The sequence below is a fragment of the Chiloscyllium plagiosum genome, chromosome 15 (genome assembly GCF_004010195.1).
Source record: "Chiloscyllium plagiosum isolate BGI_BamShark_2017 chromosome 15, ASM401019v2, whole genome shotgun sequence".
In the NCBI taxonomy this organism is placed as follows: Eukaryota; Metazoa; Chordata; class Chondrichthyes; order Orectolobiformes; family Hemiscylliidae; genus Chiloscyllium; species Chiloscyllium plagiosum.
This window is the reverse complement of record NC_057724.1, coordinates 2,843,839-2,869,835: the sequence shown is the minus strand read 5'-3', so window position 1 is coordinate 2,869,835 and position 25,997 is coordinate 2,843,839. Positions and strand designations below refer to the sequence as shown.

Here is a 25,997-nt window from a genome sequence, read left to right as displayed (position 1 = left end):
CCTGGTCTGCCATTCAATAAGATCATTGTTGGCCTGATTGCAATCTCAAAATGTTATGCCTGCCTACCCCTTATAGTCTTTCACCTCTTTACTTCACAAGAATTTATCTACAGCTGCCTAAAAATATTCAACGACTCTGCTTCCAACATCTTTTCCAGAAGAGATTTCCAAAGTCTTATGATCATCTTTTGAGGAAAAAAATGAAGCACCTAATCGCTGTATTAAATGGATGACAAATGATGTGTTAAAATGCAACACCTCGCACCCCCGCCAGTTTTAGATTCTCCTATAGGAGAAACATTGTCTCCACATCAGCCTATTGGGATGTCTCAGGATTTTACATGTGGCAGTAAAGGCATCTCTTAATCTTCTAACCTTAAATAGATACAAGCTGAACTAGTTCAATCTTGCCTCATTACCTCTTTTCCAGGTATCTGTCTTGTCAACATTCTCTGAACTGCCTGCAAGCTAGTTGCAACTTTTCTTAAATAAGATGACCAATACTGTGCACAGCAATTCTTCCCAATGCCCTGTACAGCTGAGGAACAACTACCCCACTTTTGTTTTCAATTCCCCTCGCAATGCATGATAATATGCTATTAGCTTTCTTAATTACTTGCTGTGCCTCCATGCTAACCTTTTGTGATCATGCATCAACATATGCAGATACCTCTGCATCTTAGCGGCCTGAAACCTCTCACAATAGAGATAATATGCTTTTTAAAAAATTCTTCCTGCCAACATAGAAAATTTCACATCTTTCCACATTAAGCTCCATTTCTTACAAGTTTGACCATACACTTGACCTAAATAAAGCTTTTTGCCACCTCAATATGTCCTTTTTGCAACCCAATTTTCTACCTGTCTGTTTCATCACCAGGAAATTTGGCTACCACACTTTCTGCTCCTTTCATCTAAAACATTAGACGAATAATAAACAGTTGATCTCTCAGCACCAAATCCTGTGACATACGAATCATGACATCACAAAGAATCATGTCAACCAAAAAAAATTTATTTTTTCCTACATTCTGCATCCTGTTATCCAGCTAATCGTCTATCCATGCCATTACATTACTCCCTACACCATGATCTTTATTTTCTGCAATAACCTTTCATGGAGAACCTTATCAAATGTCTCCTGGAAATCTCAATAAAGTTCCCCTTTATCAGTAGCATGTATTACCTCCTCAAAGTACTCCAATTGAGCGTTTGAACATGATTTCCCCTTCACAAGATAATGTTAACTTTGCCTGATTGCCTTGAAATTTTCCAGGTGCCAAGCTTTCAGTTCTTTCATTATGTCGTCTCGCCTCTTCCCTCTGCCAGATGTTAGGCTAACTGCTATAGATTATTGCCATCTGTCTCCCTTTCTTCTTGCATCATGGAGTTACATTCTCTATCTGTGTCAATCTAATGAGAATGTCCCAAAGCAAAGAATATTGGAAAATCAAAAACCAATATATCAAATGTCTGACTGGTCACTGTTATGGACCAGACCATACCCCTCAATATATATTATGAAGACTGTAACTTTTTCTTATATCAAAGGTAAGTGTATGGTGTTATGTTCCAGCTGCAATTCAATTGGTCAAACTACTCAATTTTAATCAAAGCACACTTTATTTTTACGCCACAGTTAAAATACAGACAAAAAAAAGAATTAGCTTGACTGTTACTCTATCGAAATGCTTAAGAGAATTGTATATCATTAAGTATTACTGATTAACTGTTCCAATATAGTAACATCCCATAAACACATAATTGGCAAAAGCAGATTCAGTAAAATAGATTAGATCACATGCAATCGAGCACCAGGAAGAGAGCCCCAGCTTTTAGCTGTAACAGAGAGAGAAGATTAAGAGGTTTCACATCCAGCTTCAAGACCACAGCAACTGCAGAAAGCTAAAACTCAAAATCCTTGCTCTTTGGGAGTTTGACCGCACCCATTCAGGCTGCTTCTATTGTTCCAACTTTTAAAAAAAAACCAAGGCCTTACAAGCTGTTTATTGGCTTTGTGCAGACTGTCTCAACCTTTCTTCATAAAACATACCAGGACAAAATACACCTCTTAAAGGTCTCATTTCATCACAGTCAGAGATGGGCTCAAGTGTGTATACTTCAACGCAAGGAGTATCAGAAATAAGGTGGGTGAACTTGGGACTACGATGTTGTGGCCATCACGGAAACGTGGATAGAAGAGGGGCAGGAATGGTTGTTGGAAGTTCCTGGTTACAGATGTTTCAGTAAGATTGGGGGAGTGGTAAAAAAGGAGGAGGGGTGGCTTTGTTAATTAGAAATGGTATAACGGCTGCAGTAAGGCAGTTCGAGGGGGATCTGCCTTTGGAGGTAGTATGGGCTGAAGTCAGAAATAGGAAAGGAGCAGTCACCTTGTTGGCTGATTGATTGGAAGGGCAGTGTTTGTGCAGTGTGTCCAGGAAGCTTTTCTAACTCAGTATGTAGATTGTCTGACCAGAGGGGAGGCCATATTGGATTTGGTACTTGGTAACGAACCGGGATAAGTGATGGGCTTGTTAGTGGGTGAGCATTTTGGTGATGGTGACCATAATTCTGTGACTTTCACCTTGTTTATGGAGAGAGATGGGTGTGTGCAACAGGGCAGGTTTTACAATTGGGAGAAGGGTAAATACAATGCTGTAAGACAGGATCTGAGGAGCATAAACTGGGAGCACAGGCTGTCAGGAAAGGATGTCGTTGAAATGTGGAACTTTTTCAAGGAACAGATACGATGTGTCCTTGATATGGATGTTCCTGTCAGGCAGGAAAGAGATGGTCGTGTGAGGGAACCTTGGTTGATGAGGGAGGTTGAATGTCTTGTAAGGAGGAAGAAGGAGGCTTACATAAGGTTGAGGAAACATGTTCAGACAGAGCGTTGGAGGGATACAGGATAGCCAGGAGGGAGTTGAAGAAAGGGATTAGGAGAGCTAAGAGAGGGCATGAAAAATCTTTGCCGGTAGGATCAAAAATCTTTATGCGTATGTGAGAAACATGAGAATGATGAGAACGAGGGTAGGTCCGATCAAGGACAGTAGTGGGAGACTGTGTATTGAGTCAGAAGAGATAGGAGAGGTCTTCAACAAGTACTTCTCTTCAGTATTTATAAATGAGAGGGACCATATTGTTGAAGAGGAGAGTATGAAACGGACTGGTAAGCTAGAGGAGAGACTTGTTAGGAAGGAAGATGTGTTGGGCATTTTGAAAAACTTGAGGATAGACAAGTACCCCGGGCCTGACGGGATATATCCTAGGATTATGTGGGAAGCAAGAGAGGAAATTGCAGTACCGTTGGCAATGATCTTTTCATCTTCACTGTCAACAGGGGGGGTACCAGGGGACTGGAGAGTGGCGAATGTTGTGCCCCTGTTCAAAAAAGGGAATAGGGATAACCCCTGGAATTACAAGCCAGTTAGTCTTACTTCGGTGGCAGGCAAAGTAATGGAAAGGGTACTGAGGGATAGGATTTATGAGTATCTGGAAAGACACTGCTTGAGTAGGGATAGCCAGCATGGATTTGTGAGGGGTAGGTCTTGCCTTACAAGTCTTATTGAATTCTTCGAGGAGGTGACCAAGCATGTGGATGAGGGTAGAGCAGTGGATGTAGTGTACATGGATTTTAGTCAGCCATTTGTTAAGGTTCCCCATGGTAGGCTTATGCGGAAAGTCAGGAGGCATGGGATAGTGGGAAATTTAGCCAGTTGTATAGAGAACCGGCTAACCGGTCGAAGTCAGAGAGTGGTGGTAGATGGTAAATATTCAGCCTGGATCCTTGTTACAAGTGGAGTTCCGCAGGGATCAGTTCTGGGTCCTCTGCTGTTTATAATTTTTATTAATGACTTGGAAGAGGGAGTCGAAGGGTGGGTCAGTAAATTTGCAGACGATACGAAGATTGGTGGAGTTGTGGATAGTGAGGAGGGCTGTTGTCGGCTGCAAAGAAACTTAGATATGATGCAGAGCTGGGCTGAGGAGTGGCAGATGGAGTTCAACCCTGCCAAGTGTGAGGTTGTCAATTTTGGAAGAACAAATAAGAATGCGGAATATAGGGTTAACGGTATAGGAGCAGAGGGATCTTGGGGTCTATGTTCATAGATCTTTGAAAGTTACCACTCAGGTGGATAGAGCTTGTAAGAAGGCCTATGGTGTATGAGCGTTCATTAGCAGAGGGATTGAATTCAAGAGCCGTGAAGTGATGTTCGGCGAAGGATGAGGGGTGACTTGATCGAGGTTTATAAGATGATCAGAGGAATAGATAGAGTAGACAGTCAGAAACTTTTTTTCCATGGGTACAACAGAGTGTTACAAGGGGACATAAATTTAAGGTGAAGGGTGGAAGGTATAGGGGAGATGTCAGGGGTAGGTTCTTTACCCAGAGAGTGGTGGGGGCATGGAATGCACTGCCTGTGGGAGTGGCAGAGTCAGAATCATTGGTGACCTTTAAGCGGCAATTGGATAGGTACATGGATGGGTGCTTAAGCTAGGACAAATGTTCGGCACAACATCGTGGGCCGAAGGGCCTGTTCTGTGCTGTATTGTTCTATATTCTATGTTCAGTCACTTCTTTTAAGGATGAAGGATGAAATCCACCAGGAACCCCAGCAAATCGTCAACACATAGCTCCAACAATTTATTAGTACCACTTCACTGGTGACTTTGATTTTCTCATGTTCCTCTATCTCTTCCATTTCCTGAATGGTCCTTATAGACCCTAAAGTATATATTGGTACAAAATGGTTCATCTACTATTTCCTTATTTTCCAATAATTATCCAGTCTGACACTTATATTAAAGTTTACTTTGTTTAGTTTATTTATTCATCAAATATTTAAAGAAGGTCTTACTATCTGTGTTTTATATTCTGGTAGCCTTCTCTAATATGTTCATTTGTAATTTCTTTGTGTACCATGTGTGCACTCTCTCCGATTTTAACACTTCCACTGCTTCAAAGTAGCATGAAAGGTAGTCTGATATCTTATGGTCTGAACCATGGCACTGCCTCCAAAAGATTTCTTGCCATTAACCATGGTACCTGCTTACTGGAACATACCTTGTGGGTCTGACAAGTCAGGACAGCTTAAATCCTGCTGTGCAGATCTCGCAACATGAAGTCATCCTTTGTTTATACACTTGAAGGATGGGGGTGTCACTGGTTGGGCCAACATTTATCATCAATTAATTATTACCTCACAGGCAGTTAACAGTCAACCATACTGATGGCACGCTGGTTCAGTGGTTCGCACTGCTGCCTCACAGCGCCAGAGACCTGGGTTCAATTTCAGCCTTGGGCGACTGTCAGTAGAGTTTGCACATCCTCCATGGGTCTGTGTTGGTTTTCGCTAGGTGATCTGGTTTCCTCCCACAATCTGAAGATGTGCAAGTTAGGTGAATTGGCCATGCTAAATTGCCCATCGTGTTCAGGGGTGTGTAGGTTAGGTGCATTAATCAGGGGAAATATAGAGTAATAGAGTAGGGGACTGGGTTTATGTGAGTCACTCTTCAGTGGTTCGGTGTGGACTTGTTGGACCAAATGGCCTGCTTCCACACTGTAGGGATTCTCTGATATTGCTTTAGGTTAGGATGCGAGTTTCCTTCCATAAAGGATATTAGTGAAGCAGATGGGTTTTTCTGACAATTGACAAGGTTTTGTGGTCATCATTAGACTCTTAATTCTAGATCTTTAGTCTCTAGATTACTAATTCTAGCTTCTACCTAATGAGCATTGATAATGGAGAGAGTGAAAACTTGCGGATATGGTGCTGTGCAAGTGGGCTGTTTTGTCCTGAATGGTATCAAGTCTCTTGGCTGTAGTTGGAGCTGCACCCATCCAAGCAATTGGGAAAGTATTCCATCACATTCCTGACTTGCTGCTTGTAAACAGTGGGCAAGCTTTGGAGAATCAGAACGTGAGTTACTTGCCGCAGTAATCCTAGCCTCTGACCAGCTCCTTAGCATCTTCTAAAGCTTGACCACTTGCAGATCACTGTCATCTGTTTGGAATTTTCTATGCCACTGATCCAGCACTGAAATGATCCCTTTCTTGGCACTTATGTCTCAAGGATACCAGTCCTAAAGGAGGGTTACACCGAAACATTGACTTGGCCACCTCCTAATGCTGCCTGGCTTGTTATGTTCTTCCAGCCTCCTGCTTGTCTATCAAGAATACTAAAGCAGAGCTCCCTGGCATTGGCTGCATCCTGTTTCATCGTGCACATTCTGCTGGCAGACATTCTGAATGCTCCTTCTTTTCCCATCTCTGTAAGGTGCCAATCTACAGAAATTTATTGCTCACCTTGGGTGACTGATTTTCTTGCAGCTTGCTGAGTCCCCTGCTGTTGGCTTTTCCAACACTTTCACAGCACTGCGCAGGATTTACCTGTCTGCAGTGGGCTGCCTAAGCAGATCTTGTATCATAGGTCTTTGCCCATTGCCTTGTCCTGTTTCTGGGTCCACTTCAAGAGTCCTCAGCCTTTCTGCAATCAGATCTGAGCTCCTTCTTTACCGGGATCACTGGGCAACAGCTTTATGGGTCTCGCCACCGTTCCCACCATGTAGTAAGATAAGGTCTACACTGAGGTGAGTGAACATCAATAGGCTTTATCAAAGATAATTGAGTGTAAAGAATTTTAAGAGAGGCCATTATCTGGAACCAGGCTTAGTTCCAGGTCATCTGATGTCACCATGACACAGGTCCTTACGTTTTGCTCAGTAACTATTTCAAAATAAATGCTTAATTCCATTTGCAGTGCCTCCGCCCAGACACACACACATACACTTGCATGTACAATATACACAAGCACATGCATGGATACTTACACTTGCACACATATATACATACACACACAAACATGTAGTCAAACACTAATGCTCACATCATACACACACATCACACACAGTCATACACTAACAAGAAACACCTCACCAAATACATGAATAGAAAGGAAAAAAAGAGATACAGATCCTGTAAGTGAAGACAATTTTAACATGGAAGAGCATTTTAAAATGTTTCAGCTCAAGGCTTGGAGGTCTGAATGGCCTGTTCCTGTGCTGTATTCTTTATTCTATCACGTGCATACACATGCATATATACACACTCACACACTCGCACCACATGCACACACACTCGCATCACATGCACACACACTCGCATCACATGCACACACACTCGCATCACATGCGCACACACTCGCATCACATGCACACACACTTGCATCTCTCTCTCACACACATGCCATTTAAGATTGTTTAGTAAAACAACTTGAATCATCAGAGTCCTCCACTATCCTAACATTACGGAGCCCTGATCACAAGAGATCTCCCATCATCATTGATCATAAGCATCTCTCTCTTGTGTTATCAATGAGTTCTGATCACAAAGTATTCAAATGATTCCAGGAATTCAGGTGTCACTGGATTAGTTTCGAGCCCTAGTGCTGTTCCATGGCAGCGTGTTGAATTTTGAATCCAACTAATAAATCTGGAATATAAAGCTAACTTCATTGATGATCACCATGAAACCATCATCAGAAAAACTGATCTGGTTCATTAATGTCACTTTGGGAAGGAAATCTGCCGTCTTTCTTGGTCTGGCCTATAAGAGTGACCTCAGACCCTCAGCAATGTGATTGAATCTTAGCTGATCTCTGAAATGACCTAATAAGCTACTCAATCCAAGGGCAATTAGGGATGGATAACAAATCCTGATCTTGCCAACTATGTTCACATTCTATGAAAGATTAAGAGAAATCCCTGAATGTAAGTCATTCTTTGTCCAAAATCATTCAAACCTGACACTCATTAAGCTTTAAGCTGCAGAGTGATGAATGAGGGAACACAAGCTGGTGAGCTCACACTGCGAGCAGACTACACTTTATAATAGGTACATCACATCACTGATAAATTGAGGGATGATTTCTGAGTGGAAGTGGTTAAGGAGGGATTTACTGGAGATGTTCAAAACTGAGAGGTGTTTTTGACAGAGTGAATGATGAGAGCCTATTCCCACGGCAGAAGACAAAGGGCACAGACAGTAGGTGCTAAATAACAAATCTAGAGGGCAGATTGGTAGCATTTGATATCGAGTGAGTTGTTATAATGTGGAATACACTGCCTGAGAGGGCAGATTCAATAGTAATGATGAAAAAGGAACTGGATATCTCATTGAAAGGGAAAGAATTGCAGGGAAATGGAGGAAGGGCAGGTGTAGTGTGACCAATTGGGTAGCTCTTTCGAAGACAAATCACTGCCACATTCTTGATTTAGCACTTTTCTATGATTTTATCTTCCTCCAGATTCTCACAGCCAAGAAGCATAGACGTCCTGAAGTTCCTGAAATTGGTTGACACGGCCATTATAATCACACCTCAGCTAGGCTCAAGGATTCAAATTAGAGTTTAGTCGCTCCAGAGCCATTAAATTATTGGCTGGGTTTTATTGCTCCATTTAAGTGAAGAGCTCAACATTGCTGAAGGGAGGGCAGACAGCGCAGGTCTGCAGACTTCAACCTGCACTCCACCGACCCTCGGCTGACCCTGTAGAGGTGCCTGCACCTTTAAGAGCTCCATCCCTTGAAGTGGAGCAGCCCGCCGCCTCTATGAAGGTTCTTCGACATTAGATTCCGGGAAATCACACAGGAACGTGGCACCCAGAGAGAGAGAGAGGGGGGAATGAGGCTTGGAGACTCAAGACACGATCACAATATTCAGGGAAAGTTCGACGAATGGGAAGGGGATCAGGGAACAGGATAAGACTGACGGACACCTTGCACATGCACCAGGATAACTCACCTCGCGTGGATGGCCGACTGGAGGAAAAGGAGGACGAAAAGTTTCGAGGACATCTCTGACCTGGTCCACGGGCCGGCACGCATTCCTTGGAGTCTCAACAAGTGAGAGGAGCCTGGGGGCAGCTCCAAGTTCAGAGCAGGCAACACCTGGAGATGCCAGCCACCACAGTCCCTGCCACAGCACTGCTCACCCTTCAGTATTCACCAGAGAAAACAGGTTTCCCTCAGTAGCAGAAGCAGCAATGTGGGATTTCTTCCTGCAAACATCACTTAGAGTCACAGATGCCGCTCGGCTTTGAAATGTTGGAATCTCAGTGTCACACTTCAAATAATGTCATTTTTTTTTCTGAATTCCCAGTTGCCCTTAATTCTTGCCTTGATCCCAGGTACTTCCCACTTCTAATCCCCAGCTCACTCTGTCCCCCCCTTTCTATATGAGGACCCAAGGCTCCACGCCTCTCCGTTCTCTGCATTTCTCCGCCTGACGTTGTCTGGTGTGTATACGTTTTTTTTTTAAATGTCGCGATCCCGTCACTGAGATGCTTCCAGAAAATTCAGAGGGTTCATGTTTTTTTTGGGTGGGTGAAGCCTGTCCTGGAGTGTAGCCTCTCTCTGAGCTGCAGCTCGGCTCCCGGAGCTACAGGCTCCTGACACTGTCTCTTTCAGGTGCATTTTGCGGCTTCGCTGTGACCATTTGCCTGCTGAAATAATCCCTTCAACCAAAACCCTTCCGCGTGGAGTGTCCGAGCCAGGACTGCCCAGCTCTGCTCAGTGGGAGACTCACGCCGCAGCCCTCAGCGTGTCCGCTGAAGTTATGTTATCTGAACATTATTTAAACAAAAATAGCCAGCAAATCGTGGACCACGAGGCAAACACATTTCCAAATAGATGTTCAAGTGGGCGAGATTCCCTCCTGGGAGAGCATTCATTGTCAAGCCAGCAATGTGAGAATGGTCTTTTATATTAAACAAAAAAAAATCACCTCATTTCTTCTACAGGGCTTCAAGATGAGAACTCTCTTATGCAATAACAATGTCTCATATCACACACAGGTAGCACTCATATCAGCCTTTTTCGTGGTAACAAGAATAATTCACACAGTTTATATTAATACAACATATTGCTTCAACAAATTAGCACAATGTAATATCATGCTGATTTTATATAATAAAAAATGGAAGGCATATCAAACTGTATATACAATACTCTGACACATAATCAGTTTTGACAAAGTGTCACTGGACCCAAAACGTTAATTCTGATTTCTCTCCACAGGTGTTCCCAGACCTGCTGAGCTTTTCCAGTAATTTCTATTTTAGACTCTGGTAGATAACACTGCTATAACATGCAACACACCATTTCATCACACTACTTCAATTAAAAAAAGGTATATTTCATCTGTTCCATTTGCAGCATTCTACCACACTGCTTCACAAGACAGCAATCTTATATATCACCGCTATTATATATAAAGCACTGTAATATCACAACCCTTCAATATACAACTCTGTTACATCACACTGCAGTGTTACATCAAATGGCTTCAACATATCGAAGATTCAATTGTTAGAGGAACCGATAGGAGATTCTGTGGTTGTGAATGAGATTTCTGGATGGTAAGTTGCCTCCCGGGTGCCTCAGATCGAGTCTACAGGATTCTTAAGAGAGAGGGGGAGCAGCCAGGAATTGTGGTACGTATCAGTATCAATGACATAGATAGGACAAGTGATGAGGACCTGAAAGTGAATATAGGGAGTTAGATTGGAAGCTAAAAGGCAAGACGTGCAGAATAGTAATCTTAGGATTTGTACTGGTGCTACGTGCTAGTGAAGCTAGAAATAGAGAGTGAGTGCAGCTGAACACGTGGCTGCAAGGCTGATGTAGGAGGGAGGGCTTCAGATATGTGGATCATTGGGATACCTTCTCCGGAAGGTGGGACCTGTACAGGGGGGATGGGTTGCACCTGAACTGAGGGGCATCAATATCGTGGGCAGGAGGTTTGCCTGAGCTCTTCGGGAAGGTTTAAAGTAGTTTGGCAGGGGCATGGGAACCAGAGCTATGGATCAGAGGATGGGGTAGCTGGTAAACAGGAAAATACAGTGTGCAAAGAGTGTGCGAGGAAGGATAGACAGTGAAAGGACAAAGTTACAGCCAGTGTGATGCGATGAAGTGTGTCTATTTTAACGCAAGAAGTGTCAGGAATAAGGGTGATGAATTTAGAGCATGGATCAGTACTTGGAGCTACGATGTTGTGTGGCCATTATGGAGACTTGGCTATCATAGGGACAAGAATAGCTACTGGATGTTCCGGGGTTTAAATGTTTCAAAAGGAATAGGGAGGGAAGTAAAAGGGGTAGGGGAGTGGCATTGCTGATCAGGGATAGTATCACAGCTGCAAAAAAGGGAGGTTGTCGAGGAGGTTTTGTCTACTGAGTTCTTATGGGTGGAAGTCAGAAACAGGAAAGAAACAGTCACTTTATTGTGAGCTTTTCATAGAACTCCCCCCCACCCCCATACACATACACAAACACACAATAGCAACAGAGACATGGAGGTGCAGATCGGAAGGCAGATTTTGGAAAGGTATAGAAGTAACAGGGTTGTTGTCGTGGGTGACTTCAACTTCCTAATATTGATTGGAACCTCCTCAGTGCAAATACTTTGGATGGAGCAGATTTTGTCAGGTGGGTCCAGGAAGGATTCCTGACTCAATATGTAGATAGGCTGACTAGAGGGGAGGCCATGTTGGATTTGGTGATTGGCAACAAACCAGGTCTGGTGTCAGATCTCTAAGTGGGAGAGCATTAGATGATAGTGATCACAACTCCCTGACCTTTACTATAGTCATGTAGAGGGATAGGAGCAGACGGTATGGGAAAATATTTAATTGGGGGAGGGGGAATTACAATGCTATTAGGCAGGAACTGTGGAGCATAAATTGGAGACACATATTCTCAGGGAATTTGGAAGTTGTTAGGGGAGCACTTGTTGCAAGTGCTGGATAGGTTTGTCCACTGAGACAAGGAAGGCATAATAGGGTGATCAAATCTTGGATGACAAGAGATGTGGATCATCTAGTCAAGAGGAAGAGGAAGCTTACTTAAGGTGAGGAAGCAAGGATCACACAGGCCTATAGACGGTTAAAAGGTAGCCAGGAAGGAACTGAAGAATAGACTTAGAAGAGCTAGCAGGGGGCATGAAGAAGCCTTAGCAGGAAAACCACAAGCAGATCTGATTGAGGATAAGGCTGATCAGGGATAGTGGAGGGAACTTGGGCCTGGAGTTGGAGGAGGTAGGGAATGTCCTTAATGAATACTTTGCTTCAGTATTCATAAATAAGAGGGTCCTTGCCATTTGTGAGGACAGTGTGAAACAGGCTGATACGCTCAGAGTCTGGATTAGAGTGGTGCTGAAAAAGCACAGCAAGTCAGGCAGCATCTGAGGAGCAGGAAAATCGATGTTTCAGGCAAAAGCCCTTCATCAGGAATGAAGACAGGGAGCCTCAGTGGTGGAGAGATAAATGGGAGTGGGGTGGGGCTGGGGAGAAGGTAGCCAATGAGGAAACTGGTGAAGTCCACATTGATGCCCTGGTGTTAAGTGTTCCAAGGCGCTTTAGGGAACATCTCTGGGACACCCGCACCAATCAACCCCACCACCCCAAGGCCCAACATTTCAACTCCCCATCACAGCGCCAGAGATCCGGGTTCAATTCCCGCCTCAGGTAACTGTCTGTGTGGAGTTTGCACATTCTCCCCGTGTCTGCATGGGTTTCCTCCGGGTGTTCCGGTTTCCTCCCACAGTCCAAAAAAAAAGTGCAGATTTGGTGAATTGGCCATGCTGAATAGCCCATAATGTTAGGTGTAGGGGAATGGGTCTGGGTGGTTTGCTTCTCGGAGTGTCGGTGTTGACTTGTTGGGCTGAAGGGCCTGTTTCCACATTGTAAGTAATCATTTCTTCTGACTAATGCACCCCACCTACACATCCCTGAACTCTAAGGGCAATTTAGCATGGTCAATTCACCTAACCTGCATAACTTTGGACTGTGTGAGAAAACCGGAACACCCGCCAGCATGGGGAGAATGTGCAAATTCCACACAGACAGTCACCCAAGGCTGGAATTGAACCTGGGTCCCTGGTGCTGTGAGGCATCACCACTGAGTCTAACTGAAACAAGTACATAACAACATGTTGCCCATTGAATTAATGATATATCAGTGTTGTGTACTGAAACTGTGATATAACAGTTTTTTTAATGCTAAAGCAGAGAAATAACAGAGTTCTTAAGATTAAAGCATTGTAATATAACAGTGAGTTATATATTTAAGGTGAGTCATGTAACATAGTTTTGAATATTGATGAAGTGTGATATAACAATATTGAATTTTGATGTAGTTTGATCTAAGTGTGTTTTATATTAAAGTCGTGTGAAATAAAACTCTGTTGTCATTTGAAGCACTGTAATATAACAGAATATTGTATATTGAAATAGTGTGAAATAATGTAGAGTTGTGTGTTAAAGTAGTGATATGATACTGAGTGTTGTACTTTGAATCTATGTAACATAACATTGTATGTTGCTCATTGAAGCATTTTGATGTAATATAGTGTAGTATATTGAGGAAGTGTGATATAATCAGAGTGTTATGTATTGAGACATTGTGATATTACACAGTGTTGTATATTGTAGCAGTGTCATATATGATGCAGGGTAATATAACATAGTGTTTAATGTTTATGTAGTTTGATCTAACAATACGTTTTACCTTGAAGCAGTGGGATAAAAAGGGATGAGGAGATATAGCGTTTTTATAGGAAGAGGGTGGGATAACTGTGGGAGTCGGTGGAAGATGTCCATGTTGAGTTGGTCACTGTTGATGGAGATGGAGAGGTCCAGGAAGGGGAGGGAGGTGTCTGAGATGGTCCAGGTGAACTTGAGGATGGGGTGGAACATGTTGGTGAAGTTGATGAACTCCTTGTGGGAGCATGAGATGGTGTTGATAAAGTCATCAACGTAGCTGAGGAAAGGGTGGAGAATGGCACCAGTGTAACTGTGGAACATGGACTGTTTCACGTAACTGAAAAAGACACAGGAATAGCTGGGGCCCATGTGGGTGCCCATGGCTACCCCTTTTAGTCTGGACAAAGTGGGAGGATTCAAAAGAGTTTTTAAAGGAGGCAGGGTGCAGGGGATAGTGTTCTCCTGCTCTTCGGATGCTGCCTGACCTGCTGTGCTTTTCCAGCACCCCACTCTCAACTCTGATTAAAAAAAAAGTTTTCTATTTAAATAGTGTAATTTAATACTGAGTGTTTTATATTAAAACAGTGTAACATGATTGTATATTGAAACAGAGTGATATAACCTGGCATGGTGTAGATTGAAGTAGTTTGATATAACACAATGTTGTATATTGAGAAGGTGTGATATAATGATGTGTTGTATAGTTTACCATTGTGATATAACAGAGTATTGTATATTGAAGCAAAGTAATATTACACTGAGTGTTCTACATTGTAGAAATATTGTATAATAGTGTTGTATATTCAAGAAGTGTGATATTACATATCAGGTGGTTGTGATGAAGGAGCAGCGCTCTGAAAGCTGGTGTTTCCAAATAAACCTATTGGACTATAACCTGGTGTTATGTGATTTTTAACTTTGTACACCCCAGTCCAACACCGGTGTCTCCAAATTATGTGATATAACACTGTGTATTGTTTGTTAAAGCACAGTATTGTAAAATAGTGTGTATCTTGAAGGAATGTGATATGTAAAGTTGTATACTGAAGCAGTGTGATGTAACTGAATGTTTTCTGTTGAACTAGTATGATTTAACACTGAAGGTTGAAGCAGTATTATACAACATTGAGTGATGTAGATTGAAGCGGTTTAATATACCATGATATTGTATATTGAGGAAATGTGATTGCTTTACATTCAACGAGTGTGATGTAACAAAGTTTATATTGAAGCAGTGTGACATAACAGTGCTATTTATTGATAGTGTGATGTAAGTGTTGAATATTGAAGTAGTTTGATATGATAATGTGATTTACATTGTTGCAGTATGAAATAACACTGAGTGTTATATATTGTTGTGGTATGATATAATAGTGTTATACAGAACATAGAACAGCACAGCACAGTACAGGCCCTCAGCCCTCAGTGTTATGCCGATCTTTTATCCTACTCTAAGATCAAACTAACCTACATACCCTACATTTTACTATCATTCTTGAGCCTGTCCAAGAGTTACTTACACATCTCTAATGTATCTGACTCTGCTGGCAGTGCATTCCACGCACCCACCACTCTCCCACTCGCCTACCTCTAACATTTCCCCTAGACCTTCCGCCAACTACCTGAAAATTATGCCCCCTCATGATAGCCAGTTCTGCCTTAGGGAAAATCAATCTCTGGCTATCCACTTTATCTATGCCTCTTATCAACTTGTATACCTTTATCAAGTCACCTCTCATCCTTCTTCTCTCCAATGCGAAAAGCCCTAGCTCCCTCAACCTTTCTTCATAAGACATGCCCTCCAGTCCAGGCAGCATCCTGACAAATCTCCTCTGCACCCTCTCTAAAGCTTCCACGTCCTTCCTATAATGAGGTGACCCGAACTGGATATAATATTACATGTGTGGTCTAACCAGGATTTTATAGAGCTGCAGCATAACCTTGTGGCTCCTAAACTCAATCACCCTGCTAAAGAAAGCGAACACACGATATGCCTTCTTAAAAACCCTATTAACTTGGGTGACAACTTTAGAGATCTAAAGACGTGGACCCCAAGATCCCTCTGTACCTCCACACTGCCAAAAATCCTGCCTTTAGCCCTGTATTCTACCTTCAAATTTGACCTTCCAGGTTGAACACCATCTGCCACTTACCAGACCGGTTTCTATCCTGTCAATCCTGTGAATGTCCCATCGCAACCTACGACAGCCCTCATACTATTCAGAACTCCCCCAACCTTCATGTCATCAGCAAACTTTACTAACCCACCTCCACTTCCTCATTCAAATCATTTATAAAAAATGATAAAGAGCAGAGGTCCCAGAACAGATCCTTGTGGAACACTACTGGTCACTGAGCTTCAGACTGAATACATTGATTAGATTAGATTACATTACAGTGTGGAAACAGGCCCTTCGGCCCAACAAGTCCACGCCGACCCGCCGAAGCGAACCCACCCATACCCCTACCCCTACCCCTACATTTACCCCTTACCTAACACTACGGGCAATTTCGCATGGCCAATTCACCTGGCCCTGCACATCTTTGGACTGTGGGAGGAAACCGGAGCACCCGGAGGAAACCCACGCAGACACGGGGAGAACGTGCAAACTCCACACAGTCAGTCGCCTGAGGCGGGAATTGAACCCGGGTCTCTGGCGCTGCGAGGCAACAGTGCTAACCACTGTGCCACCGTGCCGCCCTGCATCAATTACCACTGTCTGTCTTCTATGGGTCAGCCAATTCTGTATCAAGACAGCAGAATTTCCCTATATCCCATGCCTCCTTACTTTCTGAATGAGTCTACCATGGAGAACCTTATCAAATGTCTTGCTAAAATCCATATACTCCATCTCCACGGCTCTACCGTCACCAACCACCCGTATATGTAAAGTAATAGGGTAGGGGAATGGATCTGGGTGGGATATTTTTCGGAGGGTCAGTGTGGACTTGTTGGGCTAAATTGCTTGTTTTCACATTGTATGGATTCTATGATAATAAACCATGTTATAAGACAAATCTTCAATATACAACACATTGTTGTATCACACCTCTTTAATGTACAACTTTCAGTGTTACGTCATAATGCTTCAAGAACCAACCCTGTTATATCATGCTGCTTCAACATACACTTTTCTCATATCACATTGCTTTCATATATACTTCAATGTATGATATACAGTATAATCACATTGCTTCAAACTACCACTCAGTGTTATATCATACTACCCAATCTACAACACTCAATATAATATCACACAGCTTCAATATATGGCATTTAATGTTATTTCACACTCCTACAAGTTAAAACACATATCAAACCACTTCAATATGCAACACTGTTATATCACCCTTCTTCAATATACAACCTTCAGTTATATCAGACTTCTTGAATATACAACATTCAATGTTAACTCACACATCTTCAACATAGAACACTCACATTGCTTCAACGTAAACAATTATCGTCATATCACATTACTAAAATATTCAATGCTGTGTTATATCATGCAGTGTCAAAGTACAGCACTGCTATTTAAAACTCCTTCAACATAAAACATGGATTTATATTAGTGTTTCAATATAGAATTCTCTGATATCACAGTGCTTCAATATACAACACTATATTATAGCACTCTGTTTCAATATACAATATTCAGTGTTATATCACACTGCTTCAATACACAATACAACTTATTTCATGCTTTTTAAAGGTAAAACACATTATATCAGTTTGTAGTAACATACAATACTGTTAAATCATCCTCTTTTAATATACTCTGTATTATATAACACTGCTTCAAAGTACAACATGGTGTCATATCAATGTACTTCAATATTCAATATTGTGTTATGTCATGCTTCAGTATCTAATACTATTCACTCTCGCTGCTTCAATGCAAAATACTCTGTTACATCACAGTTTTGTGAATATGCAAAACTCTATTATATCACACTCCCACAATATATAAAATTCAGTAATATCATAATACTTTAATATACAACGCTCGCTTATCACTTTGCATTAATATACAACACTCAATGTTATTTCACACTGCTAAAACTAAAACACATTGTCATATCAAGCTACTTCAATATTCAACACTGTATTACTTCATGCTGCATCAATATATAATACTGTCATCACTCTGTTTCATTATAAAACCCTCTGTTATACCACACTTCTTAAATATACAACACTTAGTGTAGTATCACACAGCATCGATATACATCTCTCTCTCTTTGACATCAACACTGCTGAAATGTGATTTATCACACTGTGATTTATCACACTGCTTAGGTATACAACATCCAGTTTTAGACTGCACTGCTTTAATATACAGCCCTCAGTGTTATACCACACTGCTACAATCTACAGTACCCAGTGCCAGGACTATAGCTGAGTTATGAAAAACCGAGATAAGCCACTGCTCCAAGCAAGTATTGAGACTGTTCCTGTCTGCTCACAGCCACAGCCACAGATTGCCTTATGCTTGAGCTTCTCTCCTAGTTTTTTTCTGAATCATGGGTGCTCCATTGGATCTCCAGGTTGGAGAGCACATTTATTGTTGTTAATTTCACAGTGAGCATGCCATCTGATGTTTACGGTCATGATCCTCATTGGACACTAAGCCTGGTGCCTCAACCTTATGGATAATAGCTTACCCTATTTCTCTGTGTTGGTGTGACATTTCTAGGAGAATTCTCATTTGTGGCGTTTCCATTGTATATCCAATGAGGGGCATATTACACATGTAACAAAAATTGATTTACTGATATCCAAACCTGATTTCAATACCTGAGAGTTTTCATATCATAAAAGTGTTTGAAAATGGATAAATACCAACTTACTATGGTTGCTGTGACCAGGCTGAGCCAAGATCATGAACCTATCAATATGCAAGGATCAGGCTGGGCTAAAATTGATGACTGAAAAGGGGCATTGAAACTCCAATCTGCATCTTCAGATTGAATTATACTTTTTGGAAGTTTTAACTTGAGATTAGATTAGATTAGATTACTTACAGTGTGGAAACAGGCCCTTCGGCCCAACAAGTCCACACCGACCCGCCGAAGCGTAACCCCACCCATACCCCTACATTTACCCCTTTACCTAACACTACGGGCAATTTAGCATGGCCAATTCACCTGACTTGCACATCTTTGGACTGTGGGAGGAAACCGGAGCCCCCGGAGGAAACCCACACAGACACGGGGAGAACGTGCAAACTCCACACAGTCAGTCGCCTGAGGCGGGAATTGAACCCGGGTCTCTGGCGCTGCGAGGCAGCAGTGCTAACCACTGTGCCACTGAAGGTTGTCTGTAAAGTATTCAGCTTGGAAAAACAATGTGCAGACTCAGGAATATGCAAGTGGCCTTTTATCAATAGTAAATATTTGTTATGACTAACCAAGTGCTACTTAGAATGAAAGGTTCCAACTCTCCCTCTTCTCCTTGTTGTAACACTGTGTGGAAGATCACAATGTGAGAAATGAATACTTTGGCAGCATTTGTGGTACTGTGCTTGAGCACGAAGGATCCCATGAAGTGGCCAAACTGGTGTCTTGAGTACAAAAACTAGTTTAGCCAGTATTCAATACAAGAACAATGGACCAGCTATCAATCTGGTCCATTGGATGCTCCATTAGATCTCCAGGTTGGAGAGCACATTTCCTGTTGTTAATTTCACAGTGGGCATGGTCCAGCCATGAATGTTCAAAGACATCTCAGTAAAGAAGCAGTGTCAGCTGCAAATAATTTCCAGTTTGTTAATGCTCATGAATGAGATAGCATGACACTTCAGCGACTTTGAGTATAATCTTTTCTTGATGGATAATGCACGGAGAGTTTATTCCATAAAATCCTGTAGTTTATCTAAAAACAGTGAATGCTATGTCGCTCCACCTTGCTGGGAAGCTTATAGGAGTTAGCAGCAGAGGAGATTGCTTAGTTCTGGTCATCGTTGGTCTGGACATGGAAGTAGAGAAAAATGGTTGATGGGATGAAGAACGGGTCCAGGCAGAGCATCGTGAGCTACTGCAGTTCTATTATTTCTACACTGTTGGGTCAAAATCTTGGAATTCCCTTCCTAAAGGCATGGTGGGTCTACCTACAGCACACGGACTGCAGCAAGTCAAGAAAGCAGCTGGCCCAGTCAGCAACACCCATATCCCATGAAAACAAAAATATTCATTACATCTTCAGTGGAAACGGATGTGAGAAGCTCCATGAATATCACATTTAATCACTTCCCAAGTGCAAACTTGCAAGTTTTGTTTTTTAACATTTAAAGGCAAGTTCAAATGATTTTATTAGCAATTAAAACCAAAATTGTGTGCTTGAGTAAAATTTTAAGCCAGGGTATCAGATTAGCACAGCACCCCATTTTCCGATCAATTACTGACAAAAGAACCCAGTAATGAACAGATAGCACATTTAGAAAGTACAACAAATAAATATTCATAATGCATTAGCATGTATTTGTAATCCAAATGATAAAGTTGGCATATATTTTCAATATATTTGCAATTCATTTATATCTCTAACAAATTTACAATATTTATATGAAGAATTTATATCAGAAGTATACATTTCAGAATATTTCATAATATATTCTACAATGTTCTGAAAAACTGCATAATTCCTAGATTTATACATTTAAGATGCATTTACAATGTGCTTGCAAAACGTCTACAAGCATTTATCTGCAATATCAAGTGCTATTTTCTCCGGCATTAACACTTATACTGTGATTGGAAGATAAAACTATTAATTAAACATCTTCAATCTGAGATGATTTTAGATACTATGAAAATCAAAAATTAGAAAGAGAGCATTAGGAAGGCTTCGATGTATTTTTAGACAGTTCGCTGAGAAGTCTTCATGCTTAGAGATTTGTTGACCACATTTTCCAAGAAGGGATTTGGAAAAAATAGTTGCATTTAAATGAAATTTTATAGAAAAGCGTATTTACACAAGATTAAAAGATTGAACATATGAACATTGGAAATTTGAAGTTCTAAAGAAGTAATTGTGTTTTAGACATTAACTTTGCTTCTCTCTCTGCAGATGCAAATGTACCAAGTCTCACTTGCACTTACTATTTTCATTGCAAATTTGATTTTGACTTGATTTGATTTATTGTTGTCACTTGTACCTATGTAGAGTGAAAAGTTTCATTTTGCGAGCAGTACAGGCACATCTTAACATACAGATACTAGGGTGTTTAGACAGAGTAAGGCATATTAGGTTATAGCTGCACAGGAAGTGCACAAAAGCAAGGTCAATATTAGATTTGGAATTAGAAAGGTTCATTCAGCAGCCTAATAACAGCAAGGAAGAAGCTGTTTGTGAACTTTTTGGTATGTGAGTTTAAGCTCTGTGTCTTCTGCCTGATGGAAGAGAGTATTCCTAGGGTGGCAGGGGTCTTTGATGATGTTGGCAGCCTTTCCATGGTAACGAGAAGTGTAGATGGAGTCCAAGAATGGAAAGTTGACTTTCCTGATGGTCTGGGCTGCGTACACAACTTTCTGTAGTTTCATAGAGTCCTGGACAGAGCAGTTGCCGTACCAAGCCATTATGCACCCAGATAGAATGCTGTCTGTAGTTCATCTGTAAAAATTGGTGAGTGTCCTTTTGGACATGCTGAATTTCCTAAGCCACCTGGGGAAGAAGAAGCGTTGTTGTGACTCCTTGACCATTGTAACTCCATGGGAGGTCCAGGACAGAGTGATGTAGATAGGGGTGTGTCCTCCTTTCTTCCCAAAATCAATGATCAGTTCTTTAGTTTGGCTGACATTGAGGGAGCGATTGTTATCATTGCACCATGATAACAAGTATTCTGTCTCCTTCCTGTACTCCGACTCATCGTTGTTTGTTATCTGGCCTACAATGGTGGTGTCGTCAGTGAGCTTGCAGATGTCATTTGTACGAAATTTGGCCACATAGTCATGAGTGTACAGGGTGTACAGCAGCGGGCTAAGTATGCATCCTCGTAGGCTGCCATTGTTGAGGATTATTGTGGAGGAGGCGGGTGCCTATATGCACTGATTGCAGTCTGGAGATCAGGAAACTGAGGATTCAGTTGCAGAGGGTGGAGCCAACACCTGGGTCTCAGAGTTTTGTGATGAGTTTGGTTGGGATTACGATATTGAAGGCAGAGTTTTTGTCAATAACTAAGATCCTTACTATTTATATGTTCCAGGGATGAGTGTAGGGCTAGGGAAATGGTGTCCCCTGTGGACATGTTTCACTGGTAGGAAATTTGCAAGGGATTGAGGCAGGCTTGAGACTTATCTTCCCTTGGAAATAGGAAAGATTATCATCAGATGTTTTGAGTAATTTTTGATCTTCAATTGTCAGCTGTGTTTATCCATCAGGCCTTTCATTTTGGCTCTGAAAGCAATGTGCATTCAAATTTAAGTCAGTCAGCAGGTTAAAGAGGAAATCTGCAAGGCGAAGTTGCGGCCAGGTTCAGAGAAGTATTTAGGAAGTAATCTGTTTAAATCAGTTAAGAAGACCACCAATGTCTGGCTTGCTTGTCATTTTGCATTCTAACCCCAAGACAAATTGTATGCACTGAACTGAGACTAATCATAACCGTGGTTCTGTTCATTCATGGGTTGTGAAATAATGCAGATCAACTATTTACATCTGGTCACTTTTTATTAGAAGTCTTTCTCAAATGCCCCAGAGGGTTCTGGTGGCACATTGGTAATGGCCTTGTCTCTGAGTCAGAAGGCCTAGATTCAAGTCCTACCTGCTTCAGTTATGTAACATAAACACAGCTGAAAAGATTGATTAAAAAAAAGAAATGTCCTTGAACATATCTGTGAGACACAAATTTCAGTTCCATTCGTGTTACACCAGATAATGCTTTTGTAGGCTTTATTGCAGTTATTTGGAAACTTATGTGCTACGATTAAAGAACAAAGAACTTTAAGCTTGATTTGTACTTCCATATTGTGATGGTTATGAAAAGGAGGGATTATTTCTGTTTAATTTTAGATTTGTTCTGTCAGTGGTTGAGGGCTGTCTGAAATTTGTTTATAGCTCTGGAGTTGAGTTTAAAGTTAACAGTTCAATGTATTCAGGAAAATAGGGAGAAACAGAAATTTGTTAATACCTGGTTCAGTCATATCAAAAACTTGCTGCTCATTTAGCAGTCTCTAAAACTGTCAGGGCTGTGTGAAATGTTTTGCATGACTTAAGAGAAATCCATCAAGAAAATCAGTGAGACTGTGTCTGTGGAAATTAGACAATAAAATTGACATTCTAAGCTAATATGAAGACTGGTCAAAAATTGATACTGATAAAACTATATGGAAAACCAAATTGCTGGCTCTGAAAGCATTTGGTAGTCAGTAAGAAAAAAGCAATAACAGTTGTTCCAATTAAGTAAAGAACTCCAAAGTGTAGATGGGGTGACCTCTCACTGAGGTTTGTATATCTGTAAGGTTGTTGTTAACATTAAAAAGGTTGAATCTCTATTTCTGATATTTGGAATAGAAATAGATATTGTATATTTTAAAATAATTAATATTTATTTTTCTCTCAGCATGCAGCAACATTTTACATTCTGTTGGTAAACGTAAAAATAAAAAGGCAGGAATGTAAAAATGAATGTAAAAACTAAGTAAAACATAGAGGCATGGTGGCTCAGTGGTTAGCACTGCTGCCTTTCAACACCAGGGTCCCAGGTTTGATTCCAGCTTCGGGCGACTGTCTGTGTGGAGTTTGCATGTTCTCCCTGTGTCTGCCCTGGTTTCCTCCCACAGGTCAAGTGAATTGGCCACACTAAATTGCCCATAGTGTGCAGGTGCATTAGTCAGAGGGAAATAGGTCTGAGTGGGTCACTCTTTGGAGGGTCAGTTTGGGCTGAAGGGCCTATTTCTACACTGTAGGTAATCTAATCTAAAACTTATGTACATTCAAGCTGGGTTCTACTTTGGAGTGCGAATTGTGCAAAATTAATGTAAGCTGGGTTTTTTTATAAGTGGGGACTTTTTTCTGGGATCAAAAAGTGTTGAAATAGTTGTCTAAGGCTACGCTAAGAGAGTTAGTGGATTAGTTGAAGGTATAAATTAAAGCAGGTTCTCATAAGGGTGAGCTGGTTAAAGTTGTTACCACCATTTCGAGTTAAGAAGAGGGAAATCTGGCATTGATGCAGAGAATGCAAAGGAGATTTAACAGATGTTGCCGGTGGCTGGAGAATTTAGATGAAGAGAATTTGGATCAATTGGGGTTGTATTCATTAGAGCAGAGTACATTGAGAGAAGACATTATTAAAATGTAAAAAATTATGAGGGGCATAGATAGGAAGAAAACTTTCCCCTTGCTGGAGGGATCATTTACCAAGAACGTAGATTTAAGGTATGGGGTAGAGGGTTAAGAGGAGATGTGAAGAAAAGCATTTACACTCAGAGGTTGTGGGCCTCAGAAACAGAAAAAGACCCTTCAGCCCATTGAGTCTGTGCCAGTTAAAGACAACCACCTAACTACTCGAATCCTGTTTCCATTACGACCTGTAGCCTTGTATGCATTGCACCACAACTGCACATCTTAACGCTTATTCAATGTTAGAAATCACACAACACTAAATTATAGTCCAACAGGTTTATTTGGAAGCACTGGGTGGTTGTGAATCAGGACCATAAGACACAGAATTTATAGCAAAAGGTTAGAGTGTCATGCAAGTAAAATGATATATTTAACAAAACTATATTGTTGTTAAATCTTTCATTTTTTAGAATGGGTTACAAGTTTCAGTTCATTAATATGTAAATCCCAGAACTTCTTTTAAGTCGCATTCTCAAGATAACTTAAGGTTTTATAAAAAAAAGGTGACATCTCAGCTCAGACAGTGCATTAAAGGTGTGAGGTTAGAGTCTGTCTATGTCCCAATCTTGAGTCAGACTGGTACTATTTCCAAAGTGGAATTTACAAAATGTTATATGGATTGACTGCCTGCATTGACTGCCTACAGGTTGTGCATTTTTTGAGCAAAATAGAATGTACCTTCAAATATAAGTTTGCAAATACAAATTCACCCCATAGACTTATGTGTGTGTGCGTGTGCAGGAGAGAGAGTGAGTAAGTGTATGCACGTGAGTGTGTGTGTGTGACTGTGAGTGCACCTGACAGAGTATGTGTTTGCAGTGTGCGCAAGCTCAGTAAAGTATGTGTGTGAGTGTGATAAGCCAGTGAGAGTGTGTGTTTGGTGTGTGTGTGTAATGTAGTGGGGTCACCTGTAGTGTGACATGAACCCAAGGTCCCAGTTGAGGCCATCCTCATGGGTATTGGATTTGGCTATCAGCCTCTGCTCAGCCACTTTGCATTGTTGCCTGTCCTGAAGTCCGCCCTGGAGGATGGTAACCTGAAGATCCACCTGGAAGGTGGCCCCAACCTGGACCTTGGTTCATGCCACACTACACTATACACTCTCTCACACACACTTTTACACACTCACACACTCATGTTAACCCTCTGTCATACACATGCTCTCATATGCACATACATACACTCCCCACAGTCACACCCACACATGCATCCTCTCACAGGCTTATTCCCCATCACACTCATGCACACTTTATCAAGCTTGCACACTTGCAAACACACACTCACATGCACACATTCTCTCTCTGTCTACTGCATGTGCATACACATGTAAGTCAATGGAGTGAATTTGTATTTGCAGAATTATATTTGCAGATACGTTCTATTTTGCTCAAAAAATGCACAACCTGTATGTAGTCAATGTAGACAGTCAATCCATATAATATGTTGTAAATTCCACTTTAGAAACAGAACCAATCTAACTCAAGATTGGGACAGAGACAGACTTTAACCTCGTACCTTTAATTCATTGTCTGAACTGAGATGTCAACTTTTAAAAATAAAACCTTAAGTTATTTTGAGAATGTGACTTAAAAGAAGTTCTGTGATTTACATATTAATGAACTGAAACTTGTAACCCATTCTAAAAGATGAAAGATTTAATAACAATCTAGGTTTGTTTGTCTGAACTGAGATGTCAACTTTTAAAAATAAAACCTTAAGTTACTTTGAGAATGTGACTTAAAAGAAGTTCTGGGATTTACATATTAATGAACTGAAACTTGTAACCCATTCTAAAAGATGAAAGATTTAATAACAATCTAGGTTTGTTAAATATATAATTTTACTTGCATGACACTGTAACCTTTTGTAATAAATTCTGTGTCTTATGGTCCTGCTTCATAACCACCTGATGAAGAAGCAGCGCTCCGAAAGCTAGTGCTTCCAATTAAACCTGTTGGACTATAACTTGGTGTTGTGTGATTTTTAACTTTGTCCACCTCAGTCCAACACCAGCTCCTCCACATCATTCTTCCATGTTATGAGGTTTCTGCCTCACCACCCTTACAGGCAGTGAGTTCCAGATTCATGCCTTCTTTCGTCAACAAGCAAGTCAGGGGTTTGAT

At 41.3% G+C, this 25,997-nt stretch overlaps 1 protein-coding gene across 2 annotated transcripts in view; it reads right to left on the bottom strand.

The window, feature by feature from the left end:
- LOC122557047 (gamma-aminobutyric acid receptor subunit gamma-4-like) overlaps positions 1-9,600 on the bottom strand; it is a 236,879-nt gene extending 227,279 nt beyond the window's left edge. For both annotated transcript variants that reach the window (XM_043704289.1, XM_043704290.1), the window contains exon 1: positions 8,799-9,600. In XM_043704289.1, the coding sequence (XP_043560224.1) occupies positions 8,799-8,881 (83 nt within the window). In that variant the 5' untranslated portion in view covers positions 8,882-9,600. The remainder of the gene's footprint in view (positions 1-8,798) is intronic.
- Positions 9,601-25,997: the final 16,397 nt, after the last annotated feature.